The following is a 16,500-nucleotide window of genomic DNA, read 5'->3' as shown; positions in this document are numbered from 1 at the left end:
CGCGCACGACCGACGACGGCCGGTGGCCTGTGATGTGCGCGGTCGAGAGGACGGTCGAGGGAGCGGATTGGAGCGGAAGCGGCGGTAGGAGGACTTCCACGGGGTGTAACTTACGGGGGAAGGGACAACGGCCAGGCAGCAAGCTCCCGCACGGGCGCTATTCATGGCAACGCGGGTGTGAGTCCGTTTTGCGCGCGACAATTTACCTCCATCCTCGATTATTGCGCGGCGAGTGCGAATCATAGCTGTCGCATCGCGCGTCAGCGCGACGTTCAAGGTCGCCGGCGCGAGGCAACAACGGCGGCGGCGGCGGCGGCGGCGGCTACGGAAAGGAGCGGACCTCACCGCAGCAGCGGCGATAAACGACGGTCGACGGCGCACGTATTGCGTCGTACCACGTCTTCGCCTGGAACATATCTGTGCCCGAAAAGCCGCGGGTGAACAGCAAGGACGTAGCCGATCGGGTAAGTTTCCTCCGAATTCCCGAGCGGAGTTCACGCTCCTTGCCCGCTCGTCTTTCCTCCTCGTCTTCTTCCCCTTCTTTCCGCTTGTCCCCCTCATTCCCTTCCTTCGTCGTCTCTCTTCCCTTCCTCCCGCGTTCTTATCTATTTGCGCGTTACGTCGCGCGATACGCTTTTCTTCCTCTATCCCTCTCTTCTCTCCTACCTTCTTGGCGAACGAGCTTTTCATCGCTAAGAAAGTTCCTGCTTTTCCGAGAACCTCCTTCGTCTTTCTTTAGATCTCCACGTCGCGGACTTCCGTTTCCGATTCTCGCGCGCGTAGTTATGTTCGAAGTTTCAGGGGCGCGACGCTCTTCTCTCCTCGGCCGTGATAAAAATAAATCGGCGATTCACATTCCTTTTTTTCTTTCGCTTTTTTTTTTTTTATGTAAATTACAATGCAATGTAAATTACAGTGGAATTGTTACCGATTGGCCTGGAGGACATCTCGCTGGAGCTTCAAGGATTTTCCAAGCCCCGGAGATAAATCATTAGTCACATACGGCGTCCGGGATATCCGACCGAACTTTAGTAGCGAGTCATAGTCCCCGATGATCGGGCCGATATCAGATTACATAACGTTCGTGTAGCGCGAGTTTATTTGTACACCTGGAGCTCGGAAATTCCTCGCGCCGCTGCAACGCAAAGGCAGAGATTTTTGCGAACTTGTTTTACGCAGTAGAAAAATTTTTGTGTTAAACTTTAACATATATTAAAATTTATCCACTTAAATTTTTATATTAATTTAATATAAAGCAAGTATGGTACAAAATATCGCATGTGAAATTTAACGCAATATCTTTTTACTGTGTAGTGATGAAACATAGTCAAATGTTTTTAAAACTTGCTTATTTTGTGTGCAATATTAATTTTGAACAAATTAGAATTAATTTAATCAACGTGAAATTGCTAATTTCGAAATCTTTTGTTGTTTTTATTGCGCCTAATTAAAAATATTTTGTGTTTACAAGAAATTAATTGATTGATAGAAACGGCATGATTGCATACCGTACATTTATATTTCAATGTTTCTAATTAAAATATTTTCTTTTTTCTGCCAGTAAAAAATAATTTTATTTGTATTAAAGAAGTACTATTATTTAAGAAACAAATAAGAAAAAAAAATACTTATAGTAGGAATTTTATTTTGCAGACCGAATAATGTGAAGTGCATTTTTGTACTTGACACGTATCAAAAGATTAGATTAGCGAATATGAATCGTGTACTCGGAATTTCTACTGTAAATGGTTCTGCCGAATTCGAATTAGAAGCGTTGATTAAATCAATTAAAGTTTCGGTTGGAGTCATAAGACATGAATGTTGATCTTCGTGCTGGAATATCTGCTTAATGTGATGTAATAAACTTTTAATTTTTTTTTTCTCTTTTTATCAGAAAGATTACGATTAATCTGACAAAATGGCGCTATGGCTGAAAGCGCAGCAGCTGTCGCAAGACTCGCTGCAAAAGGTGCGCAATATATATGGAGAACATTTCCCGATTGAAGTGAGGCACTTCTTATCGTCATGGTTAGAAGAAAAGATGTGGTAAGCATAATTTAAATCTAGGGAGAGTACTTTTTAATAATTGTTCTACGTGAATGAGAATTTTATCGTTAATGTTTTAGGAATAACATAGACACGGATAATCCGCAGTTCGAGCACTACGTAAATAGCTTTGTCGGATCGTTGATACTCGAGTTAGAATCAAAAGCAAACACTCTTAACACGGAGGATATGTTTGTAACAAAGATGAAACTGATAGAGGCTGCTACAATGTTCCGAGTAAGTTATACCGTGTAGCATCACTTATTTATTTAACTAAATTACAAAAATTATTTTTATCTTTAAACTAATGTTCTTTTATTATAGCAAAGATATAGTGAGAACCCAATGACGTTGTATAAAATAATTAGACACTGCTTGGGCACGGAGATGAAATTAGTCGCAGAAGCCGAACATTTAGGAGGTTTAATAACCAATGACAGGGTCAGTATGATGATAGGTGACACAGTTACGGAAATAGCTCATCAGGTCGATATATTGCGACGAAAGACGTACGAAACTGGAGAAGACTTACGAAAGATAGAACAGGAGCAGGAGTCTTTTGCTCTTAGTTATCACGAATGTACAAAATTGAATGCTCATTTGCAACATATCGCTATGCAAGTGCAAAATCAGCAGAATATGGAGTTGGAGAAAAAGATTAGAAGGTAAAATAATTGTACTTTAAAGTACAATATATATTATAATTTATGAGATATAAGACAAATGTTTTTTTTTTTTTTATATTAGGCAAAAAGATCAACAAGATTTACAACTGAGCCAAAAAGTAAACGGTGTAGTTCGTCTTCGTTTGATGCTAATGGAAAAATTGGATGATATTATAAAAAAATTGAATATCTTGCAATCGAGAATTCTCGACGATGAACTTATAAGGTAAAATATCGCCGTGTAAATATATATCTATTTTTTTTTTTTTATTGCAAGTCGTTAATAAATGACAATTTCGTTTTAGGTGGAAAAGAGATCAGCAATTGGCTGGTAATGGTGCTAATTTTACGTCCAACAATTTAGATTCCATTCAGGAATGGTGCGAAAGCCTTGCCGAATTAATCTGGCAGACTCGGCAACAGATCAAGGAAGCTGAACGTTTGAAGCAAAAGTTTCAATGTGAACCACCAGGCATTCGAGATACTCTTCCAAGTTTGAACACTCAAATTACACAATTTCTCAGTTCTCTTGTTACAAGTACTTTTATAATTGAGAAACAACCACCGCAAGTCATGAAGACGAACACTCGTTTTACAAGTACAGTGCGCCTTCTCGTTGGAGGTAAATTAAATGTTCACATGACACCACCGCAAGTAAAAGTGAGCATAATTAGCGAAACACAGGCAAACGCCTTGCTGAAGAGCGAGAAAATGGCAAAATGTGGTGAAGTCAGTGGCGAAATTTTGAATAATACAGGCACAATGGAGTATCATCAGGTACGCGAGATTAATTCGATATTTATTATTAAATGTTATAATATAAATTGACAAAAATATTTTAAAATAACTTTAGGACTAAAAATTAATAATGCTTTATTTTTTAGGCGACAAGGCAACTTTCAGTGAGTTTCCGCAACATGCAGCTGAAAAAAATTAAACGTACGGAGAAAAAGGGAACGGAATCCGTTATGGACGAGAAATTTTCATTACTGTTTCAATCACAATTTTGCGTTGGTGGAGGCGAATTAGTATTTCAAGTTTGGACTTTGAGCTTACCTGTGGTTGTAATAGTACACGGCAACCAGGAACCGCATGCGTGGGCTACGGTCACTTGGGATAATGCATTTGCCGAACCGGGTAGGCAGCCATTTCAAGTACCAGAAAAAGTACCGTGGGCACAAGTGGCAGAAGCATTGAATATGAAGTTTCGCTCGGCGACTGGTCATCATTTGACTGAGGACAATCTTCGATTTCTGGCGGAGAAAGCATTCCGAAGCAATGGCAATTCAGTTGGTCAGGATTATTCAAATATGTTGTTAAGTTGGGCACAGTTCTGCAAAGAACCATTACCAGAAAGAAACTTTACCTTTTGGGAATGGTTTTATGCTGTTATGAAATTAACTAGAGAACATTTGAGGGGTCCGTGGATCGACCGATACATTCTCGGTTTCATCCGAAAGAAACAAGCAGAAGAAATGTTGGCAAACTGTGCGGTTGGTACATTTTTGATGCGTTATTCCGATTCAGAACTTGGCGGCATTACTATTGCTTGGGTTGGAGGTAAAGTATTAAACAAAAATAATTTAATGCACTTAATTACTTGATTCGATTACGCATATATTTTTATGTGAGAGAATATGTAATTAATTTTTTAACGTTAATCAGATCAAGCGACATCAGATCATGTCTTCATGCTGCAGCCATTTACTAGCAAAGATTTTGCTATTCGAAGCTTGGCTGATCGTCTTGCCGATATGCAACATTTGCAGTACTTGTATCCAGATATTAGCAAAGACGCTGCCTTCGGCAAATATTATACCCCTTTCACTGGTGAATAGCAGACTCATTTCATTGTTTATTACTAATTAATAATGCCAATAGTAATAAATTTTAATTTTCAATAAAAATTAATATTTACAGACAACCAAACTCAAACGTCAAACGGGTACGTCAAGCCATATTTAGTAACACATGTGCCAGGTTGGGGTGCTTTGCCTAGTATTGGTGGTCAAACGCCGTCCCATTCATCCGTCACAGGCGTAAGCAACAACAATGGTCAGAGCGGTCCAGGTGGAAGTTATCCGGCTACACCGCAGACTGTATTTCCACCGCATAGTCCACCAGATCCGTCCACGCGGGATACACCATCCGTAGCATCAAGGTCAGTCTCTTGGATGTAATATCGGATCAATAATTTTTATCTGACATCTCTACTAAAATCATTATAAAATATCAAAATATTAATATGCCTTTACATTTGGTACTTTGTTATTTTTTAAACAAAACGAATCTCATTAATCTCAGATTAAAAATAATGTCCAGTGAATTAAGTAAATTATATACGATATATTTCACTAGCTGTACAATTTTTCAAAAAGAGACATTTTTCTATTAAAACATTTATTTTAGATATATATATTTTTTATTTTTATTATTTTTTTTTTTAGAAGATATCAATTGTAGCATAATTTACTGGACATCTGTGTATCGATGTCAAACATATCAGCCGCATTTAATAATCTTAAGATAAAAATTAAAATGATTTTATGACTATTACGAAAATGTAATTACGGCTACTAATAGATGTTGAAGTCATTTTCACTAATTGGCATACAGAAATTTAGTTTTTTATTATTTATCATTTTAGATTCTAAATCAAAACAAAAATTTCGATAGTAAAACAATACCAAAGTACCATGTTTCATCCCTCCGGTTTAAAAAAAAAAAAAAATGAAAATTTAAGACAATAATTCGTGTGAGCTTATTGCAAATGAGAACAAGTATTACACATTCCTTGCACTTAACTCACATACATGCATCTTTTAGATTTTCTTTTCTTTTTTTTTCTTTTGCAAAGACGGTCAGTATTTTTTTTCTTTTTTTTTCTATCATAAGTCTTTTGACACAAGAAGTTTTAGGAGAAAGATGTAATGATAACTGCGTAACTTTTTGTAAACGTTTTTTACAAAATATTGTATTTGTTTAAGCTAGATGAGCGAGGAAAAAAAAAATGAAAAAACGTAGACCATAATGTACGATAAGGCACGCATTCATTATTCAACGAATTTTGTAATGACTGATACTATGTGTTGGATGATATTGAATTATTCCGGGTATATTGTTGTCTGAACAAAACTGTGACGAGAATGCAGATAAATAATTCCTATCTGCTGAAATCTTCAAAATATATGTGTTAATGTATGACTAGTAACACCGTAACGCAACAATTACGTCAAATCATTGTTTAATGTATTCTTTTCTTTTTTAACGTTATTTTTTTTATTAATTTTTACATTGCATCTTCTCCCAAGTATATTTATTGTGTGTATCCCAGTATTTTTGTCCAATAATAAGGTTTTATTCATACTATAAGTATATAAAACTTTATTCATGCAATAAGGTCTCAGTTCGAAGTGTTAGAAAAGCGAAATTCATAATTTCAATATAAAAATAAAGAGGACTATGGAAATAAAGAAAAGAGATATGTATATGCATATACAATATAAAACGAAAGGAATTGATATTGAAGCAGCACATTACTTATAGCTTGAATAAAGCCTGATTAATCAGCTATCTATAAAATTAGTATTAAAAGGCATTGCTACTGCTGCGCATGAATTTATCGATATTGCAGTATTAGTATTTTGAAGAGATTCTAAATGAATTACTATAATATTATCAAGTGTCTTGACGCACAACTGCATTTTAATATTGTACATCATTGAATTTATGTGTTTAGTTTATATTGCGTTAAGTTATATAATTGGTATTAAAAATGCGATCTCTATTTTCTACTCTAATTTTTAGTATTGTTTATTTTTTTGACATATACGTACGCACACACATCACAAACATCTACACATACATGCATACATATATAAAATACAGTACACGTTGTATAACTACACACAGATTTTTATAACCAAAAAGAATGAACTTAAAATTTATCAATAAATTTAAGAAAAGAAAATAGATACTTTATTTCAACAGATCTAACTCGTTTCTATTGAAACGGCTATTTCGACCACTCATATTATCATATCTCATGTGTGGACCATTGTAAAGTATTAATTAGGAATTAGGAATTAGGAATAAAAATTTAATTTTTCGACTGCCAAGTATTTTTCTAATGCAACGGCTTATTCATGGCTTTAACGTAGCTTTTACATACTATGATATAATTTTTGCATACTCTAGCTTATAGTATTGTGTACGTAGCGTAAACATTCGCGTGTTAAAAAGAATGCCATGTTTAGCAGAACAAATATGCAGATATGCTGCTCGTATAGATAGCTGTGTTTGTAAAATCTGTAACGAAAAAAAAGGCAAAGGCCTGGAGCCGGTACAACCACAACAGTATGTTCGATACTATTCTGCAAAGTGCAGCTCCAATCACTCGCAGCTGGCAATTGAGTAACGTTATTGCTCGCGAATTCATTCATTCATTCCATTTGATATTGCCATCCATTGCTCTCGTGCACCGCACCAATTGAGAGATTAACGACGAGAAAATAATCATTCATGATTCCCATTTTGCTTCTTTTTTTTTTTTTTTTTTTTCGGAATACACCAAGTGACCGACGTCTAAGCTCATTATGAGGGGGCCTCTTGTGGTTGTGATTTTTACTCTCTTCGCCGTGTTGTACCGGCTATCCCGGCTATAATCGGTCACCTTTAAAAAAATTTGCAATACGTATTTCTAGACTGGAAAAAAAAAAGAAAGACAGAGAAGAAAGATACGGAGGAAAGATAGGGAGAAATTTAAACCTACGATAAAATAATTATCGAGGATTGCCAGTGATTGGGGTTGTGTTTTGATCTGTGGTAGCTACGCTCCGGGTCTCGGCCAGTCAGGCGTTGGGCAGCCAGGTTCGGACATGGACTACATGGAGATGATTGGTAACAACGAGTTGTCGTCGATCGACGAAAATCTCAACTTGGATCATTTGAACAACTTTGGCTTCGACTTCATGCAGTACAACCAATCTACCAAGCTGCAATAGAAGGTATGCCTACGAGATGCACCGTCTGTCCACGCGATACGACGGCATATCCGTAATCACCGCTGTTGCAGGCCCATCCCGACCTTTCTCCGATCTCTATTTATCAGTCACACCGAAGCGCATTGGAGGCAATCCAATGTATCGCGAATTGTTAACAGGGGAGGGATAATAATCTTTCCTAAACTGATACGATTATATTTCCTTTTCTCTCTTCTTCTTTTTTTATAACAACCATAGCCAGTGTTTTGTAGCTGAGAAAATTCGCTTTCTTGTATCTTTAGAAGATTATAAAAAGATTGTTATCACTTTTATCTATATATGTAATATATCTCTGTTGATCTTGTTCTCTTGTACTCAAACTGCACTGACTGAGCAATACATCCGAGAGCTCTCGTATAAATTATGGTAATACATGGTAATCGTATAAAAATCTTTTTTTTTTTTTTTTTTAATAATAAAAGTGTCTTGATGTTGTAAAATCAAGCAGTTTTTAGATTCAGCATTTCTATTTATTCCAAATTTATCAATTCTAGTGAGATAGCCAAAAATCGTGTTTTTACTTTTGTTTGCGTTAATTATTCCATTAAATTTATCGAGTTTTTTTTTCTTAAGCTCTTCGTATGTATCATTTCTTTTTTGTAATTTTTACGAGTATATTTTAAGTTCTTATATAATGTAAAAGAGACTTAGTACAAAGATTTAAATATTACTGTCTATAACATATAAAGTGCTAAGAGAATAATTATAAATTTAGAACTGTATGTCGCTTGTGAATAGCAGATTATAAATTACTAAACAGATATATATCTATATTACATACATACATATGGGTGGGTGTGCGTGCATGTGTGCGTGCGTGCGTGTGTGCGTAGGTAGTATTACATTTAAGAATGTAATATTACATATAAAGATTGATATAACAATTATTTTTGTTAAATATTTAGATTGTTTTTATAGAGAACATTTTAACAAAATACTGTAAATCGTGTTACGTCTTTCTTTTTTATAACTTTTGTAGTTACAATATGGTTACAAATTGGTTACATCTTTAAAAGAGTCTAAATATATGGAAACAAAATTTTTGCAATTACGTTTACCTATTCAAAGTTTAGAATTATTGTTTTGAAGGGAGATTTTTAAAGTCTACATTTATACACTCAACAATGCATAAATTATTATTTTTTTACGACCTAGTCAAATTTTCATTGTATGCATTTTAGATTTCGCAATAGACCACCCGCGAAATATAAAAAATTGATTAAACTTTGGATTTAATTTCGTTTGAATCAGTTTTACAGGAAAGTGATACTAAAAGGAACGATGTGTTACGTAGATTAAAAAGTGCATTGTGTGATGTAACCTGACGTAAGTGCCTTGCGCATTTTTTTCAATTTTGCATTCTATAAGTTTTCGATAAGTTCTACAAAGATCACGTCGATTTAACATTAAATTGTTTTAACTAATATTTAAGTTTTCTTTTTTTATTTCAATAATAAGTTTCTTGAAGCTATACATATATTGTAGTATTTTGTTGAGAAATAATTTTTCTTCGCAAAATAATTTAGGTATATTGCAAAAAAAAAAAATAATTTTACAATTAAACAAGGAATTAGATTAACGTCTTAATATCGTCTTTTAGAATTAAGAATATTTTTAGAAATATAAGACAAAGAGAAAAGGGAAAAAGTAAGGAGATTAATTTTTATAGTTTACATAGAAAATTTCCTTACTTTTTAACTTAAACCAGCTATAATAACTTTAGGTTATTATAGATAATTAATATAGTGCCCTATTCCCTCCCCTGTATGGTTTACGATATAACGTAACACGTATGTTTAAATGCGGAATAAAATATATTGTAGAACAAATATAATGGTTATTGATTCTTTTTTTTTTCTACTTCAACGGATATTTATTTTTATGTAGCTCATTGAAGTGGTTTTACAATATATTGTATAACATGTGATTTGCTTAAGTATTGGATACTTGTTTCAATAACAGTGGAACAATATTTTTCCATAAAAAATTGTTATATCATAAATAGAATGGTAAGGGAATAGCAAGAAAACTAAACTCGATGGCTACTCATAAAGCTACTGAACAGCACGTTGGCTGTTTATTACTGTAGCTATATTTAGAATAGAATTCAAACGGTTTGCTCGATGTATATTTCCATATCCGAAATCTCGAGAAACCAAAAGATGTAAATTCAATGTTCTAAATGTTATATAGGTATGTTATTTAGACGATTACAGTATACATTAATTAATTAATAATTACAGCTAGTGCAATTATTTTTATTTGTCAGCATAATTTTTTAACAATATATTACGTTAAAGAATTTCTTCAGAAAAAGTTTTGGTATATTCAAAATAAACATTAAAAGTTTGTGTGCTCTACAATAAATTTATTTAATAAAACTTGTTAAGAAAATGACAAATATTAATAGTTTAAAAGAATAAAAATAGATTTGACTTATCTCCACCGTACGGACGCTGTTCAACTCAGAAGAATTTAAGATGTTGCTGTCAAAACAGACAAATTCTGTTTGTCGGCTGGGCAAGGACATTCTACACACGAATTGTCTTCGACATAATAGCCTGGCACGGGATAACTCTTGCGATAAACCGTGTCACTGGTCATAGGATTTTCTGGAGCTCGATACTTGCTCTTTTGAGCCCATGAAAGTTTTTCTTTAGGTCCCGGCGTCCACGTTTGGTATGATAATTTATTTATCGTCTCGTAGTCGATCTTAACTTCCGGCCTGCGTAAAAACACCATTTCGTAAGACTGGTTGCAATTTTACAATTGAATTCAAATAGATATGCGTGTTTTATTTATTCTCACCTGTAATATTGTACAACGGGCTTGTAGCTGCAAACGGGTTTTATTACGTCGGGTTTTACGTAAGATAATCCAGTAGTTGTGTCTCCCTTTAATGGTACGTCGACTATATGAATATTATCAGAGTGGACGACAAGTTTAGGACGCAATATCGTTTTAGCCACGTATTCGGAGCGGGTCGTCGTTTCCGATTGCATTTTAGCGGTCGCCAACCTGATCGCGGTCTGTGGCACAAACGATTTTCGCCTTTCGGTCCAGACTCGTTGATAACTCAACTACAAAATAACTCACAATGAATAAGAGTTACAAAAATTATAAATTGCAAGAAAAATTTGAATTTTTATCATGCGATTCAAAAATATTAATTCGAAATTGCACCTTGTTAGTTGTGTCGGTGGACATCCTTGCGTCAGGAATAGAAATGTTTCCGCAGGGAACAATTGGTATCATACGCTCCGTTCCACTCGGCAAATAACTCTCCTTGTAGACAGTTTTATCTACAAATTTCGCGTCGTAAGGATGTACGTACGTTGCGACAGGAAGAAAAGGTTTTTCTACGGAAATCACATCATTCTTCATATAGCTTTCAGAATAAGTCGTCTTGCCACACATCGCGATGTCCGTTGGTCTTCAAATATTTGGATCAATATTATCTTTTATGTTACAGAAAAGAAGCATGCCAAGGGAAAACCCTTCTATAATTATTATATCATTAAAAAAAAAAAGTTATTACTTTATATTTAAATCTTTGATTAAAATTTAATATATCTACATATAATTTTCATGTTGTACATATGAACGTAACGTTAAAATTCACATACTTGTACGTTGATTTCTGCATCCAAGGATAAAACTCTTTCTCAACAACGACAAAGGGCTGGTAACTCAGTCTTTGTGTTGTCTCTTTTGGAAATGCCTGACTCGATGGACGGTACTTTAATATCGGTTTGCAACTAATTACAGGTTCAATAGGCCCTGGAGAAAGATAAGACAGTTTTGCCATCGTTTTATCGTCGAATGGAGCCGAACTGGTACGAATATTTCCACATGGTATAATCATCTCTGGCCTTTTTATGTGTTTCGCCACGTAATCGTGGCGGACCGTAGTCACAGTTTCCATCGCGCCTGTTCTTTCCAAGAATCTAATAAAATTATTAACATTAATTTACTTCAAACTTTACCAACGCTTTTAAAAATGAATTTTATTTTTATCTTTTATCAAACATCGTTATTACATGTTTTATTTATGAATATTAATTTATTTAATCGTAAAATATAGATACTTTGTCTTACCTACGTTTTGGTACGATAGGCTCTGATTTAACGATCTGCCATACTGGTCTGTAGGATAGTTTATTTGTTGTTTCGTCGAAAAACTTGCCAGTATTTTTCTCAAGGCTATGAGCAGGCCGAATTGGTTGTAATCTTGCACAACGTGCTGCCCCGCGGTCCACATTTAGATATGATAAGTGATACGTTGTCCTGTCTTCAAATTGCTTCGATGGTGCCTTGTATAATCGCTCTGGCGCAAAGGATTTTACACGTGGAGGCTGCACATATCTTTTGTACTATGGTTAATAACATAAATAAATAATAAATATTAAAGTTATATAAAAATTGATAACTGCTAAAACAATGTTGTATATTATAACAGAATATATATAATATAAAATCATGATAACTATAATGTTACAAATTATAAATTATGAATTAATAAATTTCAATCCATTAAATTATTAAATAATAAAAAAAAGTTTAACATTAAGTCAGTCATAATGAATATGTCAGCATATTGAAATAATTAAGAACTTATAGATTCGTGAAGAGAAATATTGAGGAAATCAAAATTACTTTTGTCTTGCATGGACATGCCACTGTTTTGGTACTTGATGAAGTTTTTCTCTTTGAACAAGCTTCAACAACCTCCATACTGCAGCTCTCTAAAACTCTTTTCTTATCGTATATTGTATATATTTATAATGCGCAATTGCACGAATATTATTTTGCATTAACAATGTCGTAATAAATATTAAAACGATAAAAATATTAACTTTGAATCAAAATTTCATAACATTTTAAAAATCTGATTGAAATACGCTGACATATGATCCAAAACTAACTTCGTGTTATTCTCGTCATAAAATCTCGATATCAGTTTTGAATTCGAAAACATAATCACATTCTATTTCTCTTACGATACGGCGTGTATTACAGAGAAAATAGGCAAAAATACAATTTCATAAAAAATTGCAGTAGAAACTATTTCGTCTTCTAATAGCAAGTTCATTTGTACTTAATGTTACGTACAACTATGTGTAATTTATGTTGTCATTACATGCGATGTGACGTGCGTACGTACCACAAGAATCACAGTTTAATTTTCAAAAGATGTATACAATATTTTAAGTATCTAGCGATCAACACCTCGCTAGAGTTTAACTAATGCCATTTTCTCGACGTGCAAAAATTAAAAAAAAAAAAAAAATGTATATATTTAAGATAGTTTTGTCTTTAAATTTTTTAATTTTAATATGACATTAGTCGTTCTCTAGGTATTGATTTATGCATTTCTTTCGCGTACCGATTGGCACAAACTACAATGTGTGTATATATGTACATACGTGTGGAAGACACGCGAGATATTTCGTACAATCTGTATCTCCATTTCTTTTTTATGTTCGTGGATTATATATTATATCTAAATTGCATACGTCCTTTTTTATAATTGTTTGCACATTAAGCGCATTAAAAGAAAATGTATTTTAACATTATATATATATATATATTTTTTTTTTACTGTATACAATATAGTTGTACGAATATTGTATATCCCAATTAAACTGAAAGAAAGAGATTATAAATACAAGACTGCCTAAAAAAGATAGCCGCGTCCATCCAATCAATTTGCAGCCACATTGCAGAAACTTAGTAAAAAGAGGTAGAAATATAGGATTAACTTAGAAAAATAAGTAATAACATTTTTCGCGGAAAGAACAATGTGACTGACACTGATACCACTGACACTTATTCATGAGCACTCTGATTTAAGTCACTCTGATTTTCATTATTAACACCAGGAGAAAAACGGACTTTTGTTCTGGAAGCGCTGAGTAAATGTGTCAGAGAATGAAAATAATCTGGGAGCGCCATTTCCTTTGGCCCTAGAGCAAAATAATGTGTTAAGTTTTACAATATTTATTCCGTATATTTAATTTAATAGAAATAAATAAAAAAAGATATACTTTTCCACGATTACAGCCGGCATTTGTACCAATTGCACAGGACTTTTGGCGTCTTTCAGAGCCTGTTGTAGATTCAAAATTTGGCCACGCATCACGCTCATTTGCCTATCGAAGTGATGTCTATCAAAGCCTTTGTCTTGCTACAGAAAAAGACGAGCAATTTGTGCATGAGATTATTATTGCTCGAATGACGACTGAAACGCGATGCACTAGTTAATTTTTTGAAATATATGCAGCATACTTTAAACAGTTGGTACAGATCGTCGCAGAGATCCTGCACGAAATTTTGATCCGAGAGTTGTGGTAAGACTAGTTCTCTCGTGACTTCACTAAATGGTTGTTTTGCCTGAGTCAACCATGCCCAATGATAAGGATATGCTCTCCAAGAATCTGGGTGTTTAAAAGGGAAAGCCAGGCCATTGTCGATAGCTGCGATCTTCACCTCACCTTGTTCAGATCCATTTTTGCTAACACTAGTATCATATTTTATCAGCCAATTATCGTTACCTACAAATAAAATATTAATTACAAAGGAGAAAAAATATATAGCTATTATAGAGAAGTGATTTTGTCACTTACCCCTGTCTGTATTTCTGATAATATAATCTAAAATGACTAAACGTTCAAACTGAAGCTGAAACTCTCGACTTAAGCGTACTGGCATAGATTCGCTCTCCCATCGCCTCAGCCAATAATCTGCATCCTTGTAACCGTCCACAAAAACTTGGAAGGAACCAACTTTTGGCGGTAGACCGATACGATTGAAATGTGATCCTACTGTAGGAAACTGGTCCATAATGGCTTGTTTCATGCGTGCCTTTTGACGATCTAAGCGAGGGTAATTGAATACCTCACTGACGAGTTTAACTACTCTAGTGTTTGGGACAATACCAAGACCCAACTTGCGATCAACCAAACTGGCACCTGCTTCGCTCAGATACCCTTGATTCGGAATTAAACAACTTCTGCCGAAGCAGCAAGGACAGCAGAGCTTGTGCATCCATTTCGTCCACTTTGGATTCAACCTGCCGTAAGGTTCCTCATCTTTTGGCTTAAATACACCTATAATTTTCTAACAAGATAATAAAAAAATTATTATTACTTGTACATTTGTACACTATAATATTTTTGTTAAATAAGATGTGATACTAATTCATAAATATTTTTCAGATTAGAAACTGTCTTACCCCTGCTGGATTTTTAACAAAGTAACTTCCACTGGAGCCTTGATATATCCTCTCTGGATAAACCCCATTGTCTATCGCACATTCAGCCTGCCACACCAGTTCCGAGAATTGTGGGTCATCTACAAATATACAACATATATCAAATGTGATTTCCTGTGCAAATGATTACACATGTGAAAAATGATACGTCTCGGAAGGTTACTGATTATCACGAATCACAAATGACCGCGTAGACGCGATAAAAAGAAATTGCCACGCTAGGAAACAAACCTGGAAATCTGTTAAATGTGACGTCAAGCTCCAAGCGACCGAGGAGAGGCTGGCTCTCCCGGTCGATTCCGGTGGAATCTATGGCTAGAGTTTGGTCGTTGCTCAAACCAGGAACGAATTCGACGTCTGGAAGCAGATCAGCCGGCGACGGCGCTTGATCGTTCTGTAACGACAAACGCTGGTGGGTGCTGCTGGTGCTACTGATAGGCGCGATGGACAGATCCACCAGCGCATCGGTCTCCACCAGATCGGCAGCGGTGGCAGCTGCTGCGGTAGTGGCTGGGCTAGTATTGTTCTGACTATGATACTCTCGATAAGGCACGTGCAGCTGCCGCTGTTCGGAGTCGCTCATTACAGGGCCACCTCGCTCTCGTAACGGCGTTCCCGCTCCCACGAGGTTCTAAGACCTCGTGTACCGATTATCCTCCCGAGCTCGACTCGGGCTTGAATATTTTCCTCTAGCCTGCACCTGGATTCGTTATCCTTACGACATTCCTGCGTCTTCGCTATTGTCAGCGACGCACGCTCGCTCTAATTATCGTTTTTCCCCGGTCGCTACGGTTGTACGTATACGTGCCAGAGTGCGGGGATTGCATTAACATCGTCGTAGATGCGTCATCCGGAGCGCACACGTATTGTCAGATGCGTGACGCGAGCGTAGAGCGTGGGTAGGCCAATACACGCAGCCTGTCGTCGGCGATGAGGATGATGGCAACGTGACGCGGGCGAGAGGGGACACCTATTGCGATCTAACCCGATTAACCAAAATACGGGCCATCGTCCCAGCAGCGAATGCTATCAGCTGATAGGATTACTACCATGTTTCGTGATACGTCTGCATTTTCACTTTTCTCTCTTCGTCTCTCGCTCGCGTCCCTTCCTTTTCTATCCTTCTTTCATAATATACGTAATCCATCGACAGCATTGCGATAGTTACTAGCTAACTTCGTTTCGATGTATCGAACGAAACGTAAAATTTATCATGGCCGATGGTTTATGCGTCGCTTTCGTGCGCATTAGGAAAGTTTAATTGCCGGTATTGAAGAACGAAGATGAACACTTATTAGAAATCAGAAGGAATAAATAATTAAAGTATATTAAAAGGCAGATACGCGCGCGCTTCGTGTGAGACTCGACGCACACCACGGCAAAGTTACGTACGCTAGCCGCTGTTGCCGAAGCAAATGTTATATCTGCCTCCGTGTACTTTTCATCTTAGTAAGTAATCCGACTTTCTGTGTTG

At 35.7% G+C, this 16,500-nt stretch overlaps 3 protein-coding genes across 6 annotated transcripts; 1 reads left to right on the top strand and 2 right to left on the bottom strand.

The window, feature by feature from the left end:
- The first annotated feature begins 159 nt into the window (after nucleotides 1-159).
- Stat92e (Signal transducer and transcription activator Stat92E) lies at nucleotides 160-9,587 on the top strand. 4 transcript variants are annotated; one of them, XM_070661731.1, is made up of 10 exons: nucleotides 160-464; nucleotides 1,895-2,046; nucleotides 2,127-2,283; nucleotides 2,371-2,711; nucleotides 2,794-2,937; nucleotides 3,017-3,488; nucleotides 3,596-4,271; nucleotides 4,377-4,541; nucleotides 4,632-4,872; nucleotides 7,540-9,587. In XM_070661731.1, the coding sequence occupies exons 2-10, from the start codon at nucleotides 1,919-1,921 to the stop codon at nucleotides 7,712-7,714; spliced, it is 2,499 nt and encodes an 832-aa protein (XP_070517832.1). In that variant the 5' UTR covers nucleotides 160-464; nucleotides 1,895-1,918; the 3' UTR covers nucleotides 7,715-9,587. The 4 variants fall into 4 exon arrangements, with proteins under 4 accessions (XP_070517832.1, XP_070517835.1, XP_070517834.1 ...); XM_070661734.1 differs by lacking the exon at nucleotides 7,540-9,587 and adding an exon at nucleotides 5,703-7,433; XM_070661733.1 differs by lacking the exon at nucleotides 7,540-9,587 and adding an exon at nucleotides 5,159-5,448.
- Nucleotides 9,588-10,100: 513 nt separating this feature from the next.
- LOC139105560 (stabilizer of axonemal microtubules 2-like) lies at nucleotides 10,101-12,531 on the bottom strand. Its single transcript, XM_070661740.1, has 6 exons — nucleotides 12,410-12,531; nucleotides 11,852-12,126; nucleotides 11,380-11,700; nucleotides 10,937-11,186; nucleotides 10,562-10,833; nucleotides 10,101-10,478 (listed from the first exon to the last, which is right to left on the bottom strand). The coding sequence occupies exons 1-6, from the start codon at nucleotides 12,485-12,487 to the stop codon at nucleotides 10,229-10,231; spliced, it is 1,446 nt and encodes a 481-aa protein (XP_070517841.1). The 5' UTR covers nucleotides 12,488-12,531; the 3' UTR covers nucleotides 10,101-10,228.
- Nucleotides 12,532-12,910: 379 nt separating this feature from the next.
- Nucleotides 12,911-16,097, bottom strand: LOC139105559 (phosphatidylinositol 4-kinase type 2-alpha-like). The gene is made up of 6 exons (XM_070661739.1): nucleotides 15,258-16,097; nucleotides 14,988-15,106; nucleotides 14,380-14,872; nucleotides 14,042-14,307; nucleotides 13,801-13,940; nucleotides 12,911-13,719 (listed from the first exon to the last, which is right to left on the bottom strand). Exons 1-6 carry the CDS (start codon nucleotides 15,607-15,609, stop codon nucleotides 13,626-13,628), a joined length of 1,464 nt encoding a protein of 487 aa, XP_070517840.1. The 5' UTR covers nucleotides 15,610-16,097; the 3' UTR covers nucleotides 12,911-13,625.
- Nucleotides 16,098-16,500: the final 403 nt, after the last annotated feature.

This window comes from Cardiocondyla obscurior, linkage group LG09, assembly GCF_019399895.1.
Source record: "Cardiocondyla obscurior isolate alpha-2009 linkage group LG09, Cobs3.1, whole genome shotgun sequence".
Taxonomy (NCBI): domain Eukaryota; kingdom Metazoa; phylum Arthropoda; class Insecta; order Hymenoptera; family Formicidae; genus Cardiocondyla; species Cardiocondyla obscurior.
This window is presented reverse-complemented; position numbering and strand designations above follow the sequence as displayed.